The sequence below is a fragment of the Budorcas taxicolor genome, chromosome 14, assembly GCF_023091745.1.
Source record: "Budorcas taxicolor isolate Tak-1 chromosome 14, Takin1.1, whole genome shotgun sequence".
NCBI lineage: Eukaryota > Metazoa > Chordata > Mammalia > Artiodactyla > Bovidae > Budorcas > Budorcas taxicolor.
The window spans coordinates 88568991-88587750 of NC_068923.1; the positions used below are offsets into that span (position 1 = coordinate 88568991).

The 18760-nt window shown below is 37.0% G+C and overlaps 1 protein-coding gene across 1 annotated transcript in view; it reads right to left on the reverse strand.

The window, feature by feature from the left end:
- Positions 1–18760, reverse strand: part of CNBD1 (cyclic nucleotide binding domain containing 1) — a 490840-nt gene that overhangs the window by 206244 nt on the left and 265836 nt on the right. The window contains exon 6 of the mRNA XM_052651586.1: positions 8480–8625. Coding sequence (XP_052507546.1) covers positions 8480–8625 — 146 coding nt within the window. The remainder of the gene's footprint in view (positions 1–8479; positions 8626–18760) is intronic.

An 18760-nucleotide genomic window follows, 5' to 3' on the forward strand; every position in this document is an offset into this window, starting at 1 on the left:
AGATAGCTCAATATCATTTCTTATTAAACATCTAATCTGTGTGACAAAGGTACTGCAGAAATATTGCTTTTTAAAAAAAAATGCTTATGTTTTAATTTTGGCTCCGCTGAATCTTTATTGTGGCCCACAGGTTCAACATTCAGAAAACTAAGATCATGGCATCTGGTCCCATCACTTCATGGCAAATAGAAACAGTGGAAACAGTGGCAGACTTTATTTTTTTGGGCTCCAAAATCACTGCGGATGGTGACTGCAGCTAAGAAAATAAAAGACACTTAGTCCTTGGAAGAAAATTATGACCAACCTAGACAGCATATTAAAAAGCAGAGACATTACTTTGCCAACAAAGGTCCGTCTAGTCAAGGCTATGGTTTATCCAGTAGTCATGTGTGGATGTGAGAGTTGGACTGTGAAGAAGGCTGAGTGCTGAAGAATTGATGCTTTTGAACTGTGGTGTTGGAGAAGACTCTTGAGAGTCCCTTGGACTGCAAGGAGTACTAAGCAGCCCATACTAAATGAGATCAGTCCTGAGTGTTCATTGGAAAGACTGATGTTGAAGCTGAAACTCCAATATTTTGGCCACCTGATGTGAAGAACTGACTCATTTGAAAAGACCCTGATGGTTAGAAACATTGAAGGTGGTAGGAGAAGGGGATGACAGAGGATGAGATGGTTGGAAGGCATCACCAACTCAATGGACATGAGTTTGAGTAAACTCTGGGAGTTGGTGATGGACAGCGAGGCCTGGCGTGCTGCAGTCCATGGGGTCACAAAGTGTCAAACATGACTGAATGACTGAACTGCACTGAACAGGCTCTTTGTTGCAGTGAACGCTCTTGCTGTAGAACCTGGGAGCTATGGTGTGTGCGCTTCAGTGGTTGCGGCATGAGGGTTTCAGTGGCTGCCTTAGGGAAGCTTTGTTGTCTTGTGCCATGTGGGATCTTTCTGAAGCAGGGTTCAAACACATGCCCCCTGCATTGGTAGGCAGACTCTTAACCAGTGAACCCCCAGGGAAGTCTGAAACATTGTTTTTTAATAGCTTTCATGTGGGCTGTATAAGGAAAAAACACCTTGCATTTCCCAGAGATGCTTACTTGTGTGGTCACATGATCATTCTGATTAATAAAACATTGAGAGGATTTTTGCTTTCCAAATATGCACATCACCCGTTTTTCCACGCTAGAATGGGTGTAGGATATTTGAGCTGAGGAAAATGCAAGGAGAATCTCGGAGGCCTCACCTCACGTCTTTAAACTACTGTCCTGTGACTTCTCATTATGTAACATAAAATAAAATAAACCTGAAAAATGTTATAAACTAATGTCCTCTAGTTCTTTGTTACTCACAGCTGAACACACTTTCTGTGTGAATATTGTTGGAATTTCACTGAATTCTATTCATAAAACATGTTCACCTTACTGATGAATGTCATTTTTCAGGCCTCTGGAGGAAATTTTCCTTTTCCTTCAGCCTTGGCCCAGTGACAATGAACCTAACTAAATAAATTCTGCTTGCAATGTATCAATTTTTATATTTACATTTTAAAAATATCTATGATATTAAGGAGGCCTTAAGAGTTTAAGCAATCTAAGGAATTTGGTTGTGCCTTACTCTTTGTGACCCCATAGACTGTAGTCCACCAGGCTCCTCTGTCCATGGGATTCTCCAGGCAAGAATACTGGAGTCGGTTGCCATTTCCTTCTCCAGGGAATCTTCCTGACTCAAGGATCACTCAGGTCTCCCACATTACAGGCAAATTCTTTACCATCTGAGCCACCAGGGAAGCCCAACTAAGGAGTTTAAGTAATATGGGGACTTTGAGATCCATGGAAAATATTTCTGGTCAGAAAATATCTCATCAGTACACAAATTATACTTATTCAAAAATCAGTCAAACAAAGCCATTCTGGAAGCTGCTAACTCCATTTATATAAAAGATGATAGCTGTATTTGAAATGGCAAAGAGGGGCTCTATTTTAAAAGAAAGTATTTTATTAATATTAGGTAGATATAATTTTCTCTTTTTGTTGAGATATAGCTGATGTTCAATATTATGTAAATTTCAGATATACAACATAGTGACTCATTCTTTAAAGGTTATATTCCATTTCTATTTACTATAAAATATGGTTATATTCCAGGAGAAGAAAATGGCAACCCACTCCAGTCCTCTTGCCTGGAAAATCCCATGGATGGAGGAACGTGGTGGGCTACAGTCCATGGGGTTGCAGGGGTTGAACACGACTGAGTGACTTCACTTCACTCATTTCACACTTTATCACTGGAGAAGGAAATGGCAACCCACTCCAAATTCTTGCCTGGAGAATCCCATGGACAGAGGAGCCTGACAGGCCATGGTCCATGGGGTCGCAAAGAGTCAGACACGACTGAAGTGACTAAGCACGCATGCTTATATTCCATGTATTGCACTATATAAATCCCGGCAGCTTATTTATTTTATACAAGGTAGTTTGTACTTCTTAATCCCCTACCCCATCTTATCTTACCCCTCTCTTCTTTGTTACCCCCACTGGTAACCACCAGTTTGTTCTCTATATATGTGAGCCTGTTTCTTTTTGCTATAGTCCCTAGTTTGTTTTATTTTTTAGATTTTATATATAGTTGATATCATATAATTGTCTTTCCAACTCTGATTTATTTCACTCAACATAATAACTTCTAAGTCTATCCATGTTGCCTCAAATGACAAAATATTATTTTTATGGCTGAATAGTATTCAATGTTCTTTATTCAGTCATCTGTAGATGGACACCTGTGTTCCTTCCATATCTTGGCAGTTGTAAAAAACGCTGCTATGAACACTGGTTGCGTGTTCAAATTGGTGTTTTCAAATTAGTGGTTTTGGTTTCTTTGGATGAATACCCAGAAATGGGACTGCAGGGTGTTATACCAGTATTTTGAGAAACCTCCATACTGCTTTCCACAGTGGCTGCGCCGTTTTGCATTTTTACTAACAGCTTAGAAAGGTTTCCTTTTCTCCATATCCTTGCCAACATATGTCATTTCTGGTCTTTTCGATGGTAGCCATTCTAACAGGTGAAACATAGCATTCCACTTTGGTTTTAATTTGCATTCCCCTGACACTGAGACTGAGCCTCTTTTCCTGTGCTTGTTGACCATTTGCATGTATTCTTTGAAAAATATCTATTCAGCTCATTTTTAACTGAGTTAATTATATTTTTGATGTTGAGTTGTATGAGTTTTTTAAATATTTTGGATATTAACTCCATTTATATAAAAATCGCATTACTTACAAAAAATTTTTCGCATTAAGTAAGTTGTCTTTTTGTCAATGGTTTCCTCTTCTGTGTTTTTACGTTTAATTAAGTTCCATTTGTTTATATTTACTTTTATTTCCTCTGCTTTAGGAAATACACTCAAAAAACATTGCTACAATTAATATCAAAGACTGTTTGACTTATGTGTTCTTCTAGGAGTTTTATGATATCCAGTCTTACCTTTAGGTCTTTCAGTAGATACCATTTTAAATGATTTACTACATACTGATAATTTTTTCTTTTCAAAATAAGATGGATCAAGTACTGGTTTAGGAGATTTGTATTTAGTCCCATTTTTGCATCCATTACGTATTCTTGGGAGAATCATGTATTTCTAAGTTCAATTTCCAATTCAGAAATCATCATGCTAAGTCAAATTATCTACATATATTTTATTTTCTTATTTTTCCAATATTCACTGAAATATATTTATATGTTGCTGAACTTACTACTCAAGTTCAAATAAATTAGAACTTCAAAACTATATAAATAACCAAATTTTACCAATAAAAAGATTACTTTAAAAAATTTTGGATAGCTTTACTAAACTTTTAGAAATACAGATGAAAAAGACTTATCTAATTACAATATTTAAATTAGTCAACAATACCTAAAATCCCATATTAAATCTCCAGAAACTTTTTTCAATGTTTATCTGCATTTCAGGATTCCAGTTTCATTTCTACCTTCCTCTCACCCAAGAGGATTCCCAGGCAGTATTGCGGTAGAGACCCACCTGCCAATGCAGGAGATAGGAGAGACGCAGGTTTGATCCCTGGGTTGGGCAGATCCCCTGGAGAAGGAAATGGCAAACCACTGCAGAATTCTTGCCTGGAAAATTCCATGGACAGAGGAACCTAACAGGCTATATAGTCCATGGGATCTCAAAGAGTCGGATATAACTAAGCACACATGCATACCCTATCCAAGAGATATTTGTGAGATTTTGAGAAAATTAATGTAACTTTCAAGGATGAATCTTTATGACCCATGGAGAACACCGTAGTTGCAGTGAAGGCACATGTACACTTTAGAATCAATATACATTCTTCAAGGCCACATTCACCTTTAAGAGAGACACAGTCTGTATGGTAAGGTGAAATATTTTATTGCTTCTATTGTAAGAGCATATTGTTCAAATTATGGTTAATTTATATATGGGGAAGGGGCCCACTAGATTTTACACGAGATGTAACTACTATGTTTTTATATGCTATGTGAAAGTTAAGCCACCACAGAAAATAAAGTCTATGCACGCTAAGATTTGTTTAAGGTTTAGTGATCTAAACATATTTTTCAACATTAAAAATAAATACAATATTTAAAAATGAGGAGCTATGGAGTTTTTCAGATCTAACCTCATAGAAAGTAAGACCAAAAGGGAATAAATTGAAACAAATAGTAGAGAAATAACATTAAGACTTCGTGGACTTCAAGTAAAGAAAAGGGAAAAATTGACATATATATATATTAAGAGACAAAATTCCTTATATCAATAATTTCATAGCAATGTTGCAATGTTAATTTAAAGGTAGATATTAATAAAATTTTTATCTATGATCCAATTCCATATTAGCCATTAAAATGGATTCTCTTCTAAGCTAATTTTCTTAGCTTTCTGAACTTTAGGTTACCAGTCTTCAAAATGCCTTCTGCCCAGGCCATAAAATGAGATCCAGTGGGGAACTCTTGGGATCGATTAAATTAAGTAAACTATGTCTATATAGCATATAGAGTTTACCATATGTACTATATATATAAAGTATTTTATTATAGCAGCATAAACAATCTTTATATATAATGATCGTCATATAGTACTCATGTTTTTAGTACCATTTTCACCTAAGCTAGAAATATGTATGTGTATTATTCAGTGTTTGAAATAAAAAAATTGCTGCTCTTTAATATTTTATTGTCTAAGAAAACAATTCACGAGAGGCTGAGTAGGAAGCTGCCTTAAATGACGAAACTCCAAAAAATCCCATGACCAGAAGAGACCAGAAGGTGCAAACAGCTGTGCAGAATCCCAAGAACGAAACCAAAGCCTTAGCAGCAGAGTGAAAGTCAGCAGCCTGTGATTTGACGTTACTAGGGGGAATACTTTAAATAACAGCAGAGGGAGGGAAATGCACACATGAATAAAGAAAGGGGAAAAAGAAAGACACCTGGTTGGACCTGTTTTGTTTTGTTTTTTTAGAGTTGGATGAACAAAGAGATTTACAAAGGTCAGATATTTAATGAGTTGACTGCTTTGATAGTGAAACACAAATGAGTTGCCAGAATTAGATGTCTTAAAAACTCAAGAGAAGGGTTGTAGCACATGTAGGTGTAAACACAGATAATAAAAATGTTTGATGTGTTTAAAAATATGCACTATTGAAATGAATTGCAAAGTCTTATTTAACATAAATCTTCACATTTTAAAGTTGGTCTTTGTTAAGTAATGAAAGTTCATATTTTATCAGTTTATCACACAAGTCATTACAATACCTGGAGAATGCAGTATTTGCTTCTAATTTTAGTTTTAAAACCTTTTATAAAAAACTAATAGCTACTTACAAACACTAGCACATAAATATACATTCATTGTGGAAAATTCAACACAAAATATATGTGGTTTTTTGGGTTTTTTTAATGTTGGCAATTTGGACTCTGATTACTTTGCCTTTTCTAAATCCAGCTTGAATGTTGGGAAGTTCTTGGTTCATGTACTGCTGAAGCCTAGCTTGAAGGATTTTGAGCATTACTTTACTAGTGTGTGAAATGAGCATAATTGTACAGTAGTTTGAAGGTTCTTTGGCATTGCCTTCCTTTGGGACTGGAATGAAAACTGACCTTTTCCAGACATGTGGCTATTGATGATTTACAAATTTTCTGGCATATTGAGTGCAGCAACACCTTTTTTTACAGCATCATCTTTTAGGATTTGAAATAGCTCAGCTGGAATTCCATCATCTCTACTAGCTTTGTTCATAGTAGTGCTTCCTAAGTTCCACTTGCCTTCATACTCCAGGGTGTCTGGCTCTAGGTGAGTGATCACACCATCATGGATATCTACGCCATTACGACCTTTTTTCTACAATTCTTCTGTGTATCTTTGCCACCTCTTCTTAATTATTTCTGTTTCTGTTAGGTCCTTGCCATTTCTACCCTTTATTGTGCCCATCTGTATATGAAGTTTTCCCTTGGTATCTCTAATTTTCTTGAAGAGATCTCTAGTCTTTCCCATTCTATCATTTTCTTCTATTTCTTTTCATAGTTCATCTAGGAAGGCTTTCTTTTCTCTCCTTGCTGTTCTCCAGAACTCTGCACCAGTTGGGCATTTCTTTTCTTTTTTCCTTTGCCTTTCACTTCTCTTCTTTTCTCAGCTATTTGTATGGCCTCCTCAGACAGCCATTTTGCCTTTTTGGATTTCTTTTTCTCTTGTGGTTTTGATCACTGCCTCCTTTACAATGTGGCAAACCTCTGCCCATTGTTCTTCAGGTACTCTATCAGATCTAATCACTTAAATCTATGTGTCACTTCTATTGTATAATCATAAGGGGTTTGATTTAGGTCCTACCTGAGTGGCCCAGTGGTTATACTTTCTTCAATTTAAGTCTGAAAGTTGCACTAAGGAGCTCATGATCTGAGTCACAGTCAGCTCCAAGTCTTGTTTTGGCTGACTGTATACAGCTTCTCCATCTCTGTCTGTAAAGGATATAATCAATCTGATTTCAGTATTGACCATCTGGTGATGCCCATATGTAGAATTGTCTCTGTGTTGTTGGAAAAGGGTGTTTGCTATGACCAGTGTGTTCTCTTGACAAAATTGTTAGCCTTTGCCCTGCTTCATTTTGTACACCAAGGTCAAACTCGCCTGTTATTCCAGGTATCTCTTGACTTCCTACTTTTGCATTCTAATCCCCTATGCGGAAAAGAACATTGTGTGTGTGTGTGTGTGTGTGTGTGTGTGTGTTAGTTCTAAAAGTTCTTATAGGTCTTCATAGACTTCCGCATGAGTCGTTGGGGCATAGATTTGGATGACTGTGATATAGAATGGTAACCTTGGAATCAAACCGAGACCATTCTCTCGCTTTTGAGATTACACCCATGTACTGCATTTTGGACTCTCTTGTTGACTATGAGGTTTACTCCATTCCTTCTAAGGGATGTTTTCCCCTAGTAGATATGATGGTCATGTGAATTAAATTCGCCCATTGCCATCCATTTAGGTTCACCGATTCCTAAAATGTCGATGTTCACTCTTGCCATCTCCTGTTTGACCACATCCAGTTTACCTTGATTTATTCAATATTGTACTTTTAGCCTTGGAATTTACTTTCACCACCTGATACATCCACAAGTGGGTGTCATTTCTGCTTTGAATCTGCCTCTTCATTTTTTTTTTCTGGAGCTATTTCTCTGCTATTCCCCAATAGCATATTGGATACCTACTGACCTGGGAGGCTCATCGTTCAGTGTCATCTGTTTTTGCCTTTTCATAATTTTCTAATAGGTATTAAACAAATGTGAAAGAATAATGTTTAAGTCTGTTGGTTTAGGGGTGTGTGTGTGTGTGACTCTGTGTGTGTGTTTATTTATAGGCCACTGCCCCAAAATATTAACATATAAAATGCTTCTGTTAATGCACCCTTTATATCCCTGGTCAAGGCACTAGAAATTAAAATGGGAGACCTAACTAAAATTTGTCTGAAGTTTTTGTTTTTGTTTTTCTCAATATCTGGGTCAGTCAGATAAGTACTCTGACCACTTACTGTCTTAACCATGAAAATCAATGCTTGATTGTTATTGAATGTGTGTGTCAATAAATGGTTTTCAAAGTGTGGTTCCCAGACTAGCAGAAACCCCTGGAATGTTATTGGAAATGCAAATTAAGCTTCATCCTAAATCTACTGAATCAGAAACCTTAGGTGCTAAGCACAGCAACACATCTCAGTGAGCCCTGAGGGATTCTGATGCATGTTCAAAAGGGGGAAACACCACTGTAGACCTTTAAAATCTAATTACCAAAATGTGAAGTGTTATTTGTTTCACTAGTTATAACTTTACAAATTATATACAGCCAAACACTACACTCTAGCATGTCAAGTGAAATTCAGATTATTACGACAGAAAACTCAAAATAATGATACACGTTTTGTCTTTTGCCAAATTTCCCTCCAGATTAGTCAGCTTACCTGTGCTGCCTTTTATCCAGGTTTCAGAAATGACATTCTTACTAAGTATTTTCAGATGCTCATCAAGTAGTTGAGAGGTTAAATCTGGAATCGTTTTCAGCATCTTCCACACAATGTTGTGTTCAAATGGAGTCCTGTGAATGGGCCTTAAAGTAAAAAAGATTGCATATTAACAGACTATAGCATAAATACAAAGAAACAGGCCAAAAAATCCTTCACTTTTGAGTTTCCAAATTTGTTTATTCTTGTTTTTAAAATGGTTGCTCAAGAATAAGTGATAGTGTTCTCTTTCGTCTTAAACATCTTTAAAATGTGTTCTCCTTTCAAGATAAAGATGCACCTCCATGAAACTTTAAACTATAGGGGTATTAAATAGTGGGTTTACGTATTTAATAGAAAACGCAATGCTTCAGTTTTACGATTATATCTCTCATTATTAGTCATTATAATAATAATACTTTTTAGACAGTAAAATGATTGATGTTTTAGCTATTATTTATTCTGTATTTTTAAAATACTATTACAGTTAGAGCAAAAGAATCTGTAATTTAACATTTGAGAATATAAATGTTAAGTTGAAAGATACATGTGTAATTTTAAATAAAACACAGTTATCCTGTGATAGAGGATATTTATTTACTTTTCATTCAGTTCAGTCGCTCAGTCATGTCCAACTCTTTCCAACCCCACGGACTGCTGTACTCCAGGCTCCCTGTCCTTTATCTCCCTGAGTTTGCTCAAATTCACATCCCTTGAGTCAATGATACCAACCAACCATTTCATCCTCTGTCACCCCCTTCTCCTCTTGCCTTCAATCTTTCCCAGCATCAGGGTCTTTTCAAATGAGTCAGTTCTTTGCATCAGGTGGTCAAAGTATTGGAGCTTCAGCTTCAGCATCAGTCCTTCCAATGAACACTCAGGACTGATTTCCTTTAGGATTGACTGGTTTGCTCTCCTTGCTGTCTGAGGGGCTCTCAAGAGTCTTCTCCAATACAACAGTTTAAAAGCATCAATTCTTCAGCACTCAGCTTTTTTTATAGTCCAGCTCTCACATCCATACATGACCACTGGAAAAACCACAGCTTTGACTATATGGACCTTTGTCAGTAAAGTAATGTCTCTGCTTTTTAATATGTTGTCTAGATTTGTTATAGCTTTTCTTCCAAGGAGCAAGTATCTTTTAATTTCATGGCTGGAGTCACCATCTGCAGTGATTTTGGAGCCAAAGAAAGTAAAGTCTGTCACTGTTTCTATTGTTTCCCCATCTATTTGCCATGAAGTGATGGGACCACATGCCATGATCTTAGCTTTCTGAATGTTGAGTTTTAAACCAACTTTTTCACTCTCCTCTTTCACTTTCATCAAGAGGCTCTTTAGTTCTTCTTCAATTTCTGCCATAAGGATGGTGTCATCTGCATATCTGAGCTTATTGATAGTTCTCCTGGCAATCTTGATTCCAGCTTGTGCTTCCTCCAGCCCAGCGTTTCTCATGATGTACTCTGCATAGAAGTTAAATAAGCAGGGTGACCATATGCAGCCTTGACGTACTCCTTTTCCTATTTGGAACCAGTCTGTTGTTCCATGTCCAGTTCTAACTGTTGCTTCTTGATCTATATACAGATTTCTCAGGAGGCAAGTAAGGTGGTCTTGTATTCCCATCTCTCTAAGAAATATTCTTAAGAAATAGTTTTGAGTAAACTAGCACCCCATTTAACATCGTTTAAAACCGTGTAATTCAGGTGCAATAAAAAGGACCTAGTATTTAGAAATGGCGTGATATTATAACAAAATCCTGAAATAAATTTCATTGATTAGCAATGAAATGGAGGATGACAAGGAAATAATATCACAGATTTTAAAAACAGACATATGTTTTTAGTGTTAAAACATTTGATATGGTAATTGCCTGCAATAATTTGAAAGGTAGACCAAGTGCCTAGAAAACCTGTCGTTTCTCTGATAATAGTTGGGCAAACCCAGAAAGTTACTGGGTTTTGTTTGCTCAGAGTTAGTTATATTATAATAATTCATGTAGCCATGAATTATTACCTGGGTAAAATTGACCAGCTATCAAGCTAAATGAAAAGGATTAGAGAAGATTTGGAAATGAACCATGTTGTTAGATATATATATATAGTAGTCACATCTACCAATACGGATGAGTAGCCTAATGTTTTTCATCAAATTGGAAAAATTTGGCTATTCCCTCTTCTAATCTCTCGCTCTTTTATTTGCTCTCTCCCTCTGGGATTCTCACTGTGTTGATTCTGGTATACTTGGTGATGTCCCACGGGTCTCTGAGGCTCTGTTCATCCTTTGCATTCTTATTTCTTCTGTTCTTCTGACTGGCTCATCTTAATATATACATCTTCTTGAAGTTTATCAAACTTTTCTTCTGCCAGAGCTAATCTACTGTTGAACCCTTATAGTGAAGTTTTTATTTGTTACTGTACTTTTAAACTCTATAATCTCTATTTGTATCCTTTTTGTAATTTCTTTTAGTGATATTATCTATGTGGTGAGACATTATTATTCTCATGAGTGGGTGAAAGTGTTAGTCACTCAGTCATGTCCAACTCTTTGCAGTCCCTTGGACTGTAGCCTGCCAGGCTCCTCTGTCCATGGAATCCTCCAGGGAAAAATACTGGAGTGAGTTGCGATCTCCTCCAGGGAGTATTCCCAACCCCGAGGATGAATCCGGGTCTCCTGAACTGCAGGGGGATCCTTTAATGTCTAAGCCACCAGGGTGTGTGCCCTACGTGTGTGCGTGCTTAGTTGCTTAGTCGTCTCTGATTCCTTGTAACCCCATGGACCGCAGCCCACCAGGCTCCTCTGTCCATGGGACTCTCCAGGCAAGGATACTGGAGTGGGTTGCCATGCCCTCCTCCAGGGCATCTTCCCAACCCAGGAACTGAACCCAGGTCTCCTGTACTGCAGGTGAATTCCTTACCATCAGAGCCATAGTGTGCAGCTAACCCTCTGTTCATTTCACTTATTCATCTAATACTTGTTTGGAGATTTTCTTAAATGCCTGAACTATTAAGTCACCCAACTTTTGCCAGTGGGTAGGCTGTTTTCATGTTCTACTTTAATTCATTAGATACAGTTTCCTTTATTTCTTTGAACCTCTTCATAATGGTAGATTTAAAATTTTCGTCTACTAATTCTAACATTTGAATCTAAGGGCATTGTTTGTTCTTGGCTGCTTTTTTCCCTACAAATGGGAGACACTTGTTATCTATTTGCATGTCTCATAATTTTTGTTTAAAATTAAACAGTTTGAATAATGTAGCAAATCTGGAAATAACTTTTCCCCTCTTTCCCAGGGCCAAATAAGAGCAAAACCCTATGAATGTGGCTTTTCCAGGACACTGTGTAGCAGTGATCTGGGACTGGGTTTTTAAGGTGCTTCTGGACAATCTGTCCTCCCAGAAGTTGCAAGGCTGCCAGTTTTCAAGACCATCACAGAATTGGAGATAGAAGGATTAAAAGAGGTCAAGATAAAAGGCTACAAACTCTGCTGTTTGTCTTGAATAAATGCTCCTCATTTTGTTCCATGCATTTGATTAATTTCAGAGTTCTGAAAAAAAAATGTACTTTGACAGTCTTTGCCAGTATTTCATTGCGTGTATAGCGGAGCAGATATACAGAGGTCTTCATTTTGCCTTTCTAGGAGACCTGTACTCCATGCTCAACCTTAAATTCTCTGATTGATAGCAACACCCCTAATTTCCTCCCACAGCACAAAATCAGCATAGATTTAACTCACTTAATGACAAGCAGTAGGAAGCACAGGTGGCCGTTGTGGGTGGGACAATCAAAAACATTTGTAAAATAATATTACTACCAGAAGGCATTAAAAGAAATAAAGTTTAAAAGTCTGGAATTCATCCCAAAATTATAGCTATTCGCTTTATTAAAAAAAAAAAAAGAATGGGCTTATAATTTCCATATTCTGACTGAAAATGAAAACCATTTCTTTTCTTCAACTAACATAATCTTACTCTGGAAATCCTATTCCTGATAAATAGGATTTATATATTCCTACTTTTCAGCTTTATTCTGTCTTTCCTACTCAAGCACTCAAGAATTTTCAAATATTTGGAATGTCACGCTTGGAAAATGAGCAACAAGAGAGGGGCTGTGAGTCGCCCCCAGGCTTCCATTGCCACCATGCCTGCCTCACTTGCGCTGCCCCCATGGGCACTTGTCTTTAGGGCATCTGAGGCTACACCCTGACAAACAATGAAATCCCCCCAACATTTTTCAGTGTGGTCTAACACACACCCTTGTGTTTACTATCCTCAAAATGTTGGAATAAGACATTTGGTTCTGAAAACCTGACCTTCACTTCCTCTCTCTAAACTGGACTTCTCTTCTCTTTCAACCTCTACGTTTCTCATCTGGCAGGAACTTTTACACACATCATATCCACTCCTTCTTACCACATCTTCCTGACCTACTCTGAATGTAGAAAAATTTGAGTGAAAGAAACCAGATGAACAAAAAGAAGACATTCATATATTGAGAGATGCTTCAACAACTATAGTGTTCAAACCAGTACCACTAAATAAGGAGTTAATACTGCCGTTCTTACCATTATCATCATTATGAATTATCAGGCCACTTGCAGCGGTGTCAAAAAAAGGTTATTCCCTTCGCATGTTCATTTACTCATCTTTATTTCTATTTCTAGCCCCGATTCCAGCTGGTGACAAAAAGCAACGTCTTAATATATTCCAAGTATTTCAGGCATTACAGTTGCAAGCAAAATAATGATGTGATTTCTCTTCCATGCCTTGCTCTCCTGGTGATCATCTCAAACTTAGGAGCTTATAAAGAGCCATGATAAGTAGGCCTGTGGCTTCTGATCACCAGCACCTGCATGCATTGGCATCTGCTGAATTCTGTTATGTGTAGCCATTGGCATTCATACTATCATTCCCTGAACCTCTATTTGTTTCAAGTTATAGGGACACATGATCTATACTGTGTAAACCTCTTGTTAACCTGTTGACTTTTTCACTCTCCACTAATTCATCACACTTCGTGCTGGTGAGAAGAGAGTTTGATCATTTTAGAAAACCTATCTGTGGCTGTGGGAAAGTGGTTAGGGTTCTCTTATGGTCTCTATACTCCTAACACTAATTTACTTAGATGTGTAGATGAAATGGAGCTTCTGCATTTTTTTCAATTAATCTAGCTTTCCTAATAGTCCCTAATTTACTAGGTTGAAGAGTAAAATAAACAAAATTTCTTGCACTTGTTTCTTATCAATATGACATCTTCTAGTCAATTTAAATATTGAGACTACACAAAGTTTAACTTCCAACACTGGCAGACTCACATGGCCTTTTTAAAAAGATTTAAACTCTTTCATAAAAGTACTTGTCTTCCATTGCTAATCCACTCACAACTCTTCTCCCCAAGAGGGGATTCAAGCATACAAGAGGATTGACTGGGTCCTTGTAGCAGTGGCTAAAAAAGCAGTTAGACTCCATGTGCAGAAAATTTTGTTGAAGAAATATTATAAGTTAAATTAAAAGACACATAAATAGAGCCATTTAACTTGAGTAGGATGCTTGCCAATAAAACTGTAGTAAATCAGAACATGCAGGTGCAAGTAAATGGAGAGAGCAGCGGTGGAAAATGCTATAAGAAGCAATATTTAAACTAAAAAAGAGGTTTACTTCCTTAAGGACACATAGTTAAGGATGATTAAAAATAAACTGACATACTAAAATATTCTAAGTGAAGAACAAATCATTCTAACACTCAATTACACACACACACACACACACACACACATAACAACAACAAAACTTGCAAAATATTTCTTGGAATCAGAATTCAGGAGGAATGCTAATTGCAAGAAAAATGTATTAAGGAAGAGTTGCCAGAAGGCCCATGAAGTTCTCTAAAATTGAAAGCAAACTTCAGAGAGGCTGATTAACTTCTTCTTCTCAGTGACTTATAAACATCAAAGAAAATATCTTTAGGTCCTGTCATAAAACAATTAATTTTTAATTGGAAATAAAGATATTTGTTGGATAAAGCTGATTCATATAGTTAAAGAGCTGTCAAATTAAAGAGGAATTGAGATTATTCTGTCAGGCAATTTGAGTAAAAGCTATAAAGAAATCATGTTTTCTAATTAAAAGTGCAATTAAAAATTAAAAACAATGGAACAGATCCTTGGGAATGTATATAAAAATTCAAATATTTACCTCCTTATCAGGTCCTCCTGCTGTTTGAGTGCATATTTTCTTTCAATAATGGTTAAAAATATCCAACCAAACAGAATGCACCAGGGAGCTCAGTCTTCTGTACTGCGGGAAATGGTATTCCTTCAATGTCCCTGAGAGTTGGGGGGAAGCTTATGTTTCCTCAAGTGGCTTATTATCACTGTCCCATTTTCATTGAATATTAAACTCTGGTCTGGACAGCAAAATTTGCTGTGGTCAGTATTTCTTTGTTTACTTTTAAATAACATCTTATTACCACATATGAGATTGAGATCATATGGAGAACAGATTACTACTTGTTTGCAATGTTTAATATTTTCACTAATGCTCTCAAGTGGTTATATATCTATGTATATATATGGATGGGATGGGGCTTCCCAGTGGTGACCCAGTGATAAACAGCCTGCCTGCCAATGCAGGAGACATAAGAGACACTGGTGCAATCTCTGGGTTGGGAAGATCCCCTGGAGTAGGAAGTAGCAATCCACTCCAGTGTCCTTGCCTGGAGGATTCCATGGACAGGAGAGTCTGGCAGGCTGCGGTCCAGAGGGCTGCAGAGGCCGACACGGCTGAGGCGACTTAGCGTGCACACAAGGACTGGACAGGAGCGATGGTGTTCAAACACACACAGTCACAGAACACTTTGTTCAAACTGAATCTTACACAGACTTGTGTATAAATGAAAGCAGACCTCACTAGTTTAGTGAGTGGGAGGCTAGGTGAGTTTCCAAACCAGACCCAGTTCTCCTCCTTCACATCTGAAGGAGCAGCGAGAGAGTCACAGAGCCAGTGTAAAATTACACAGAATCCAAGGTTCCTTTCAACATGAATATTCTATTATTTTATTTAGTTGATTGCCCACCATTTTAAAATTCCTTATATTATCATAAATTACTAGGAATTATATTTCCTAAACCCAATCTCCTCCTTTTTAAAATAAGAAAAATGAGGCTTACATATGTTAGGTAATTTGTTCAGGAACACATAGATAAGAAACTGTAGAGTCAGAATTTTATTCCCGTAGCCTCATTCTGGATCCTTGGCTCCCATCCACTTAGCTAAACCTTCACTATAGTTGTTTTCTTTTCTTTTCTTTTTTTTTTTTTTTTTTTTGAGTTATTGGGTAATTGAGTTAGGGCAGGGACTATTCCAGGTTTTAGTGAGCATGACAAATTATAAAGCATAAATTTATAAATTACAAAATTGGAACAAATGTCTTTATTTAGGAAGGGAAGCTGATTCCTTAGTCCATAAGGACTTAAACAAATGACATAAACTAAGGGCTAAACTAAGATCATGGCATCCGGTCCCACCACTTCATGGAAAATAGATGGGAAAGCAATGGAAACAGTGGCTGACTATCTTTTTGGGGGCTCTAAAATTACCGTACATGGTGACTGCAGCCATGAAATTAAAAGATACTCCTTGGCAGGAAAGTTATGACCAACATAGACAGCATATTAAAAAGCAGAAACATTACTTTGCTAACAAAGGTCCATCTAGTCAAGGCTATGGTTTTTCCAGTAGTCATGTATGGATGTGAGCATTGGACCATAAAGAAAGCTGAGCACGGAACAATTGATGATTTTGAACTGTGGTGTTGGAGAAGTCTCTTGAGAGTCCCTTGGACTGCAAGGAGATCCAACCAGTCCATCCTAAAGGAGATCAGTCCTGAGTGTTCATTGGAAGGACTGATGCTGAAGCTGAAACTTCAATACTTTGGCCACCTGATGCGAATGACTGACTCATTAGAAAAGACCCTGATGCTGGGGAAGATTGAAGGCGGGAGGAGAAGAGGACAGAGGATGAGATGGCTGGATGCCATCACTGACTCAACGGACATGAGTTTGAATAAACTCTGAGAGTTGATGATGGACAAGGAAGCCTGGTGTGCTGCAGTCCATGGGGTCGCAAAGAGTTGCACACGACTGAGCAACTGAACTGAACTGAGGAAGGGAAGCAAGGACAATAAATTAAAAGTTTTAAAAGCTAGACAATTTAAAACATCATCAAAACCAGAAAAATAGTACAGAATTTTTAAATTAGTTGTATAAGTACATCTAGATAGTGGAGGACAGAGGAGCCTGGTATGCTGCAGTCCATGGGATCACAAAGAGTCAGACATGACTTAGCAACTGAATAGTAACAACTATTATATTTGCTATTCTAAAATTTTTACTGCTTTTCTTACATTTTTTTACCTCTTTGTATGACACCAATTTTAAGTCATTTTTATTGAAAGAACAAAAATGAGCTTGGTGAGTAAAAATTTTTTAATTTATTCTCAATAACTTAAAATTTTTTTAAAAAAACATTAGAATTCCTGTCAAATTTGGGAATATCTAAATCCACATTTGTTTCATGCATGAGCCTTAAACTGTGAAAAGCTTTTCCATGGATTCTATTCTCTCCTGATACATTTCAAAATATGTACCATTTGGCTGCTCACGTGTTTCTGTTACCAGGCTGCCATATGGTGATGGTAATTCTGATCCAGTCAAGATGTTTTGGGTCCTCTCAGTGAGTGATCGGGTTAATTCTGACAGTCATTCATACACTAGAACAGTGAGCAGTAATAACCTGCATGTACAACAATGACTAAGAATCAAAAATTATATCCCACTAGACCAAAATGATATGTATCTTTAACTCAATTCTCCCTAAACTGGACCCACAAAGCACCAGAAGCCACTCCAATGCCAGCTGTCATGAATGTCAAGCAAAGGAAAAAAGTTGGCAGGCTAAATGAAAACAAGAGATTAAAGTTAAAATATCTTACTTTTGCGAATTTTACAAAAATTTATGACCATGTGAATAAATTTCTAAGGCCTCTCCCAGGCCTGTGGAAGGAACCCATGCTGATCAAATGACAGGCCTAAAGCCTAAGCTTCATTACCTTCAGGCTAAATCTACCTGTGAATTAAGGTCTAGTTATTCAGCAGAAGAAACAATAAGAAGAAAATAGCATCAGTAATCAGACTGGATTAAAAACTGAAGGCTTTGAATCTGGAGTGAAAAGAGGTAGAAATTTTCTTAAGGCATGAAGGAGGAACACAGAGCAAAATAAAGGTATCAGCCTGAATTAAAGACCAAGGTGAAACTTGCTCAGGTTTACAATTTGGGAAAAGAAAAACAAAGGTCAACATTACAGTGGAGATTACCATCTGGGAGTAGAATACCAGCGAGTCTATTCCATTTGGTTGTATCTGTCCCTAGAGTCCATACCTGGTGCACCAAGGAACCCCAAAACTTGCTGCAACTTGCTGCAACTTGATGGTGGTTATGTTGGAAATACAAAAACATTTTCAGCTAATTCCTGGGTTTTAGCGAGAATATAACATTTGATCCAATGTTCTGTGAACCACAGATTATTGGGATAAAAAAACTCCAGCTGAAAAGGTCACTTTAATTAAAGGATGCATACACTCATACCCTTGGGCCTCCTTACTAATTTTAAAGGCATCATTTGTCAAAGGAACAAAATTACTTAAAACAGTTAAAAATGTGATTTTCCCCAAATGTCATTTATTTTTCTCCATTTCCCCTTTATGCTTTCAACTAATCCAGTATAAAATTATTTTCATGGAATCTAGTGTGTACCGGAATTTTTCTTGAATCACTGATTATTAATATGAACATCACCTTCTGTCTGACTTCTCATTTGAATTGCCTAATCAGTTAAGGATGAATGAACAGAATAACAATTTATTTTATTTGATCATCCAAATTCAGGTGACAAGTGTTGATCATTATCAGTTTTTCCAGAAATTGGGTTTGGTCAGTCATGAAATGCAGACACCAGAGTCACAGGATGGTTTGGGCTTTCTTTGCTATTCTTAAACACTGGTGAAAATGAAAAGATCAGTGACAACAACTTTAACTCTTCTTTTCAAGCTTAGAATGTATATATTATAGAAAATTGACAATTTTTTTAAATGTCTCTTCTTTTTGTCTGGAGAGGACGAGTAGGGCTTTTCCTTGTGGTGTGAAAAAAATCAAAAGATACATACCTCCAAGATAAAAAACAGATTTCCTA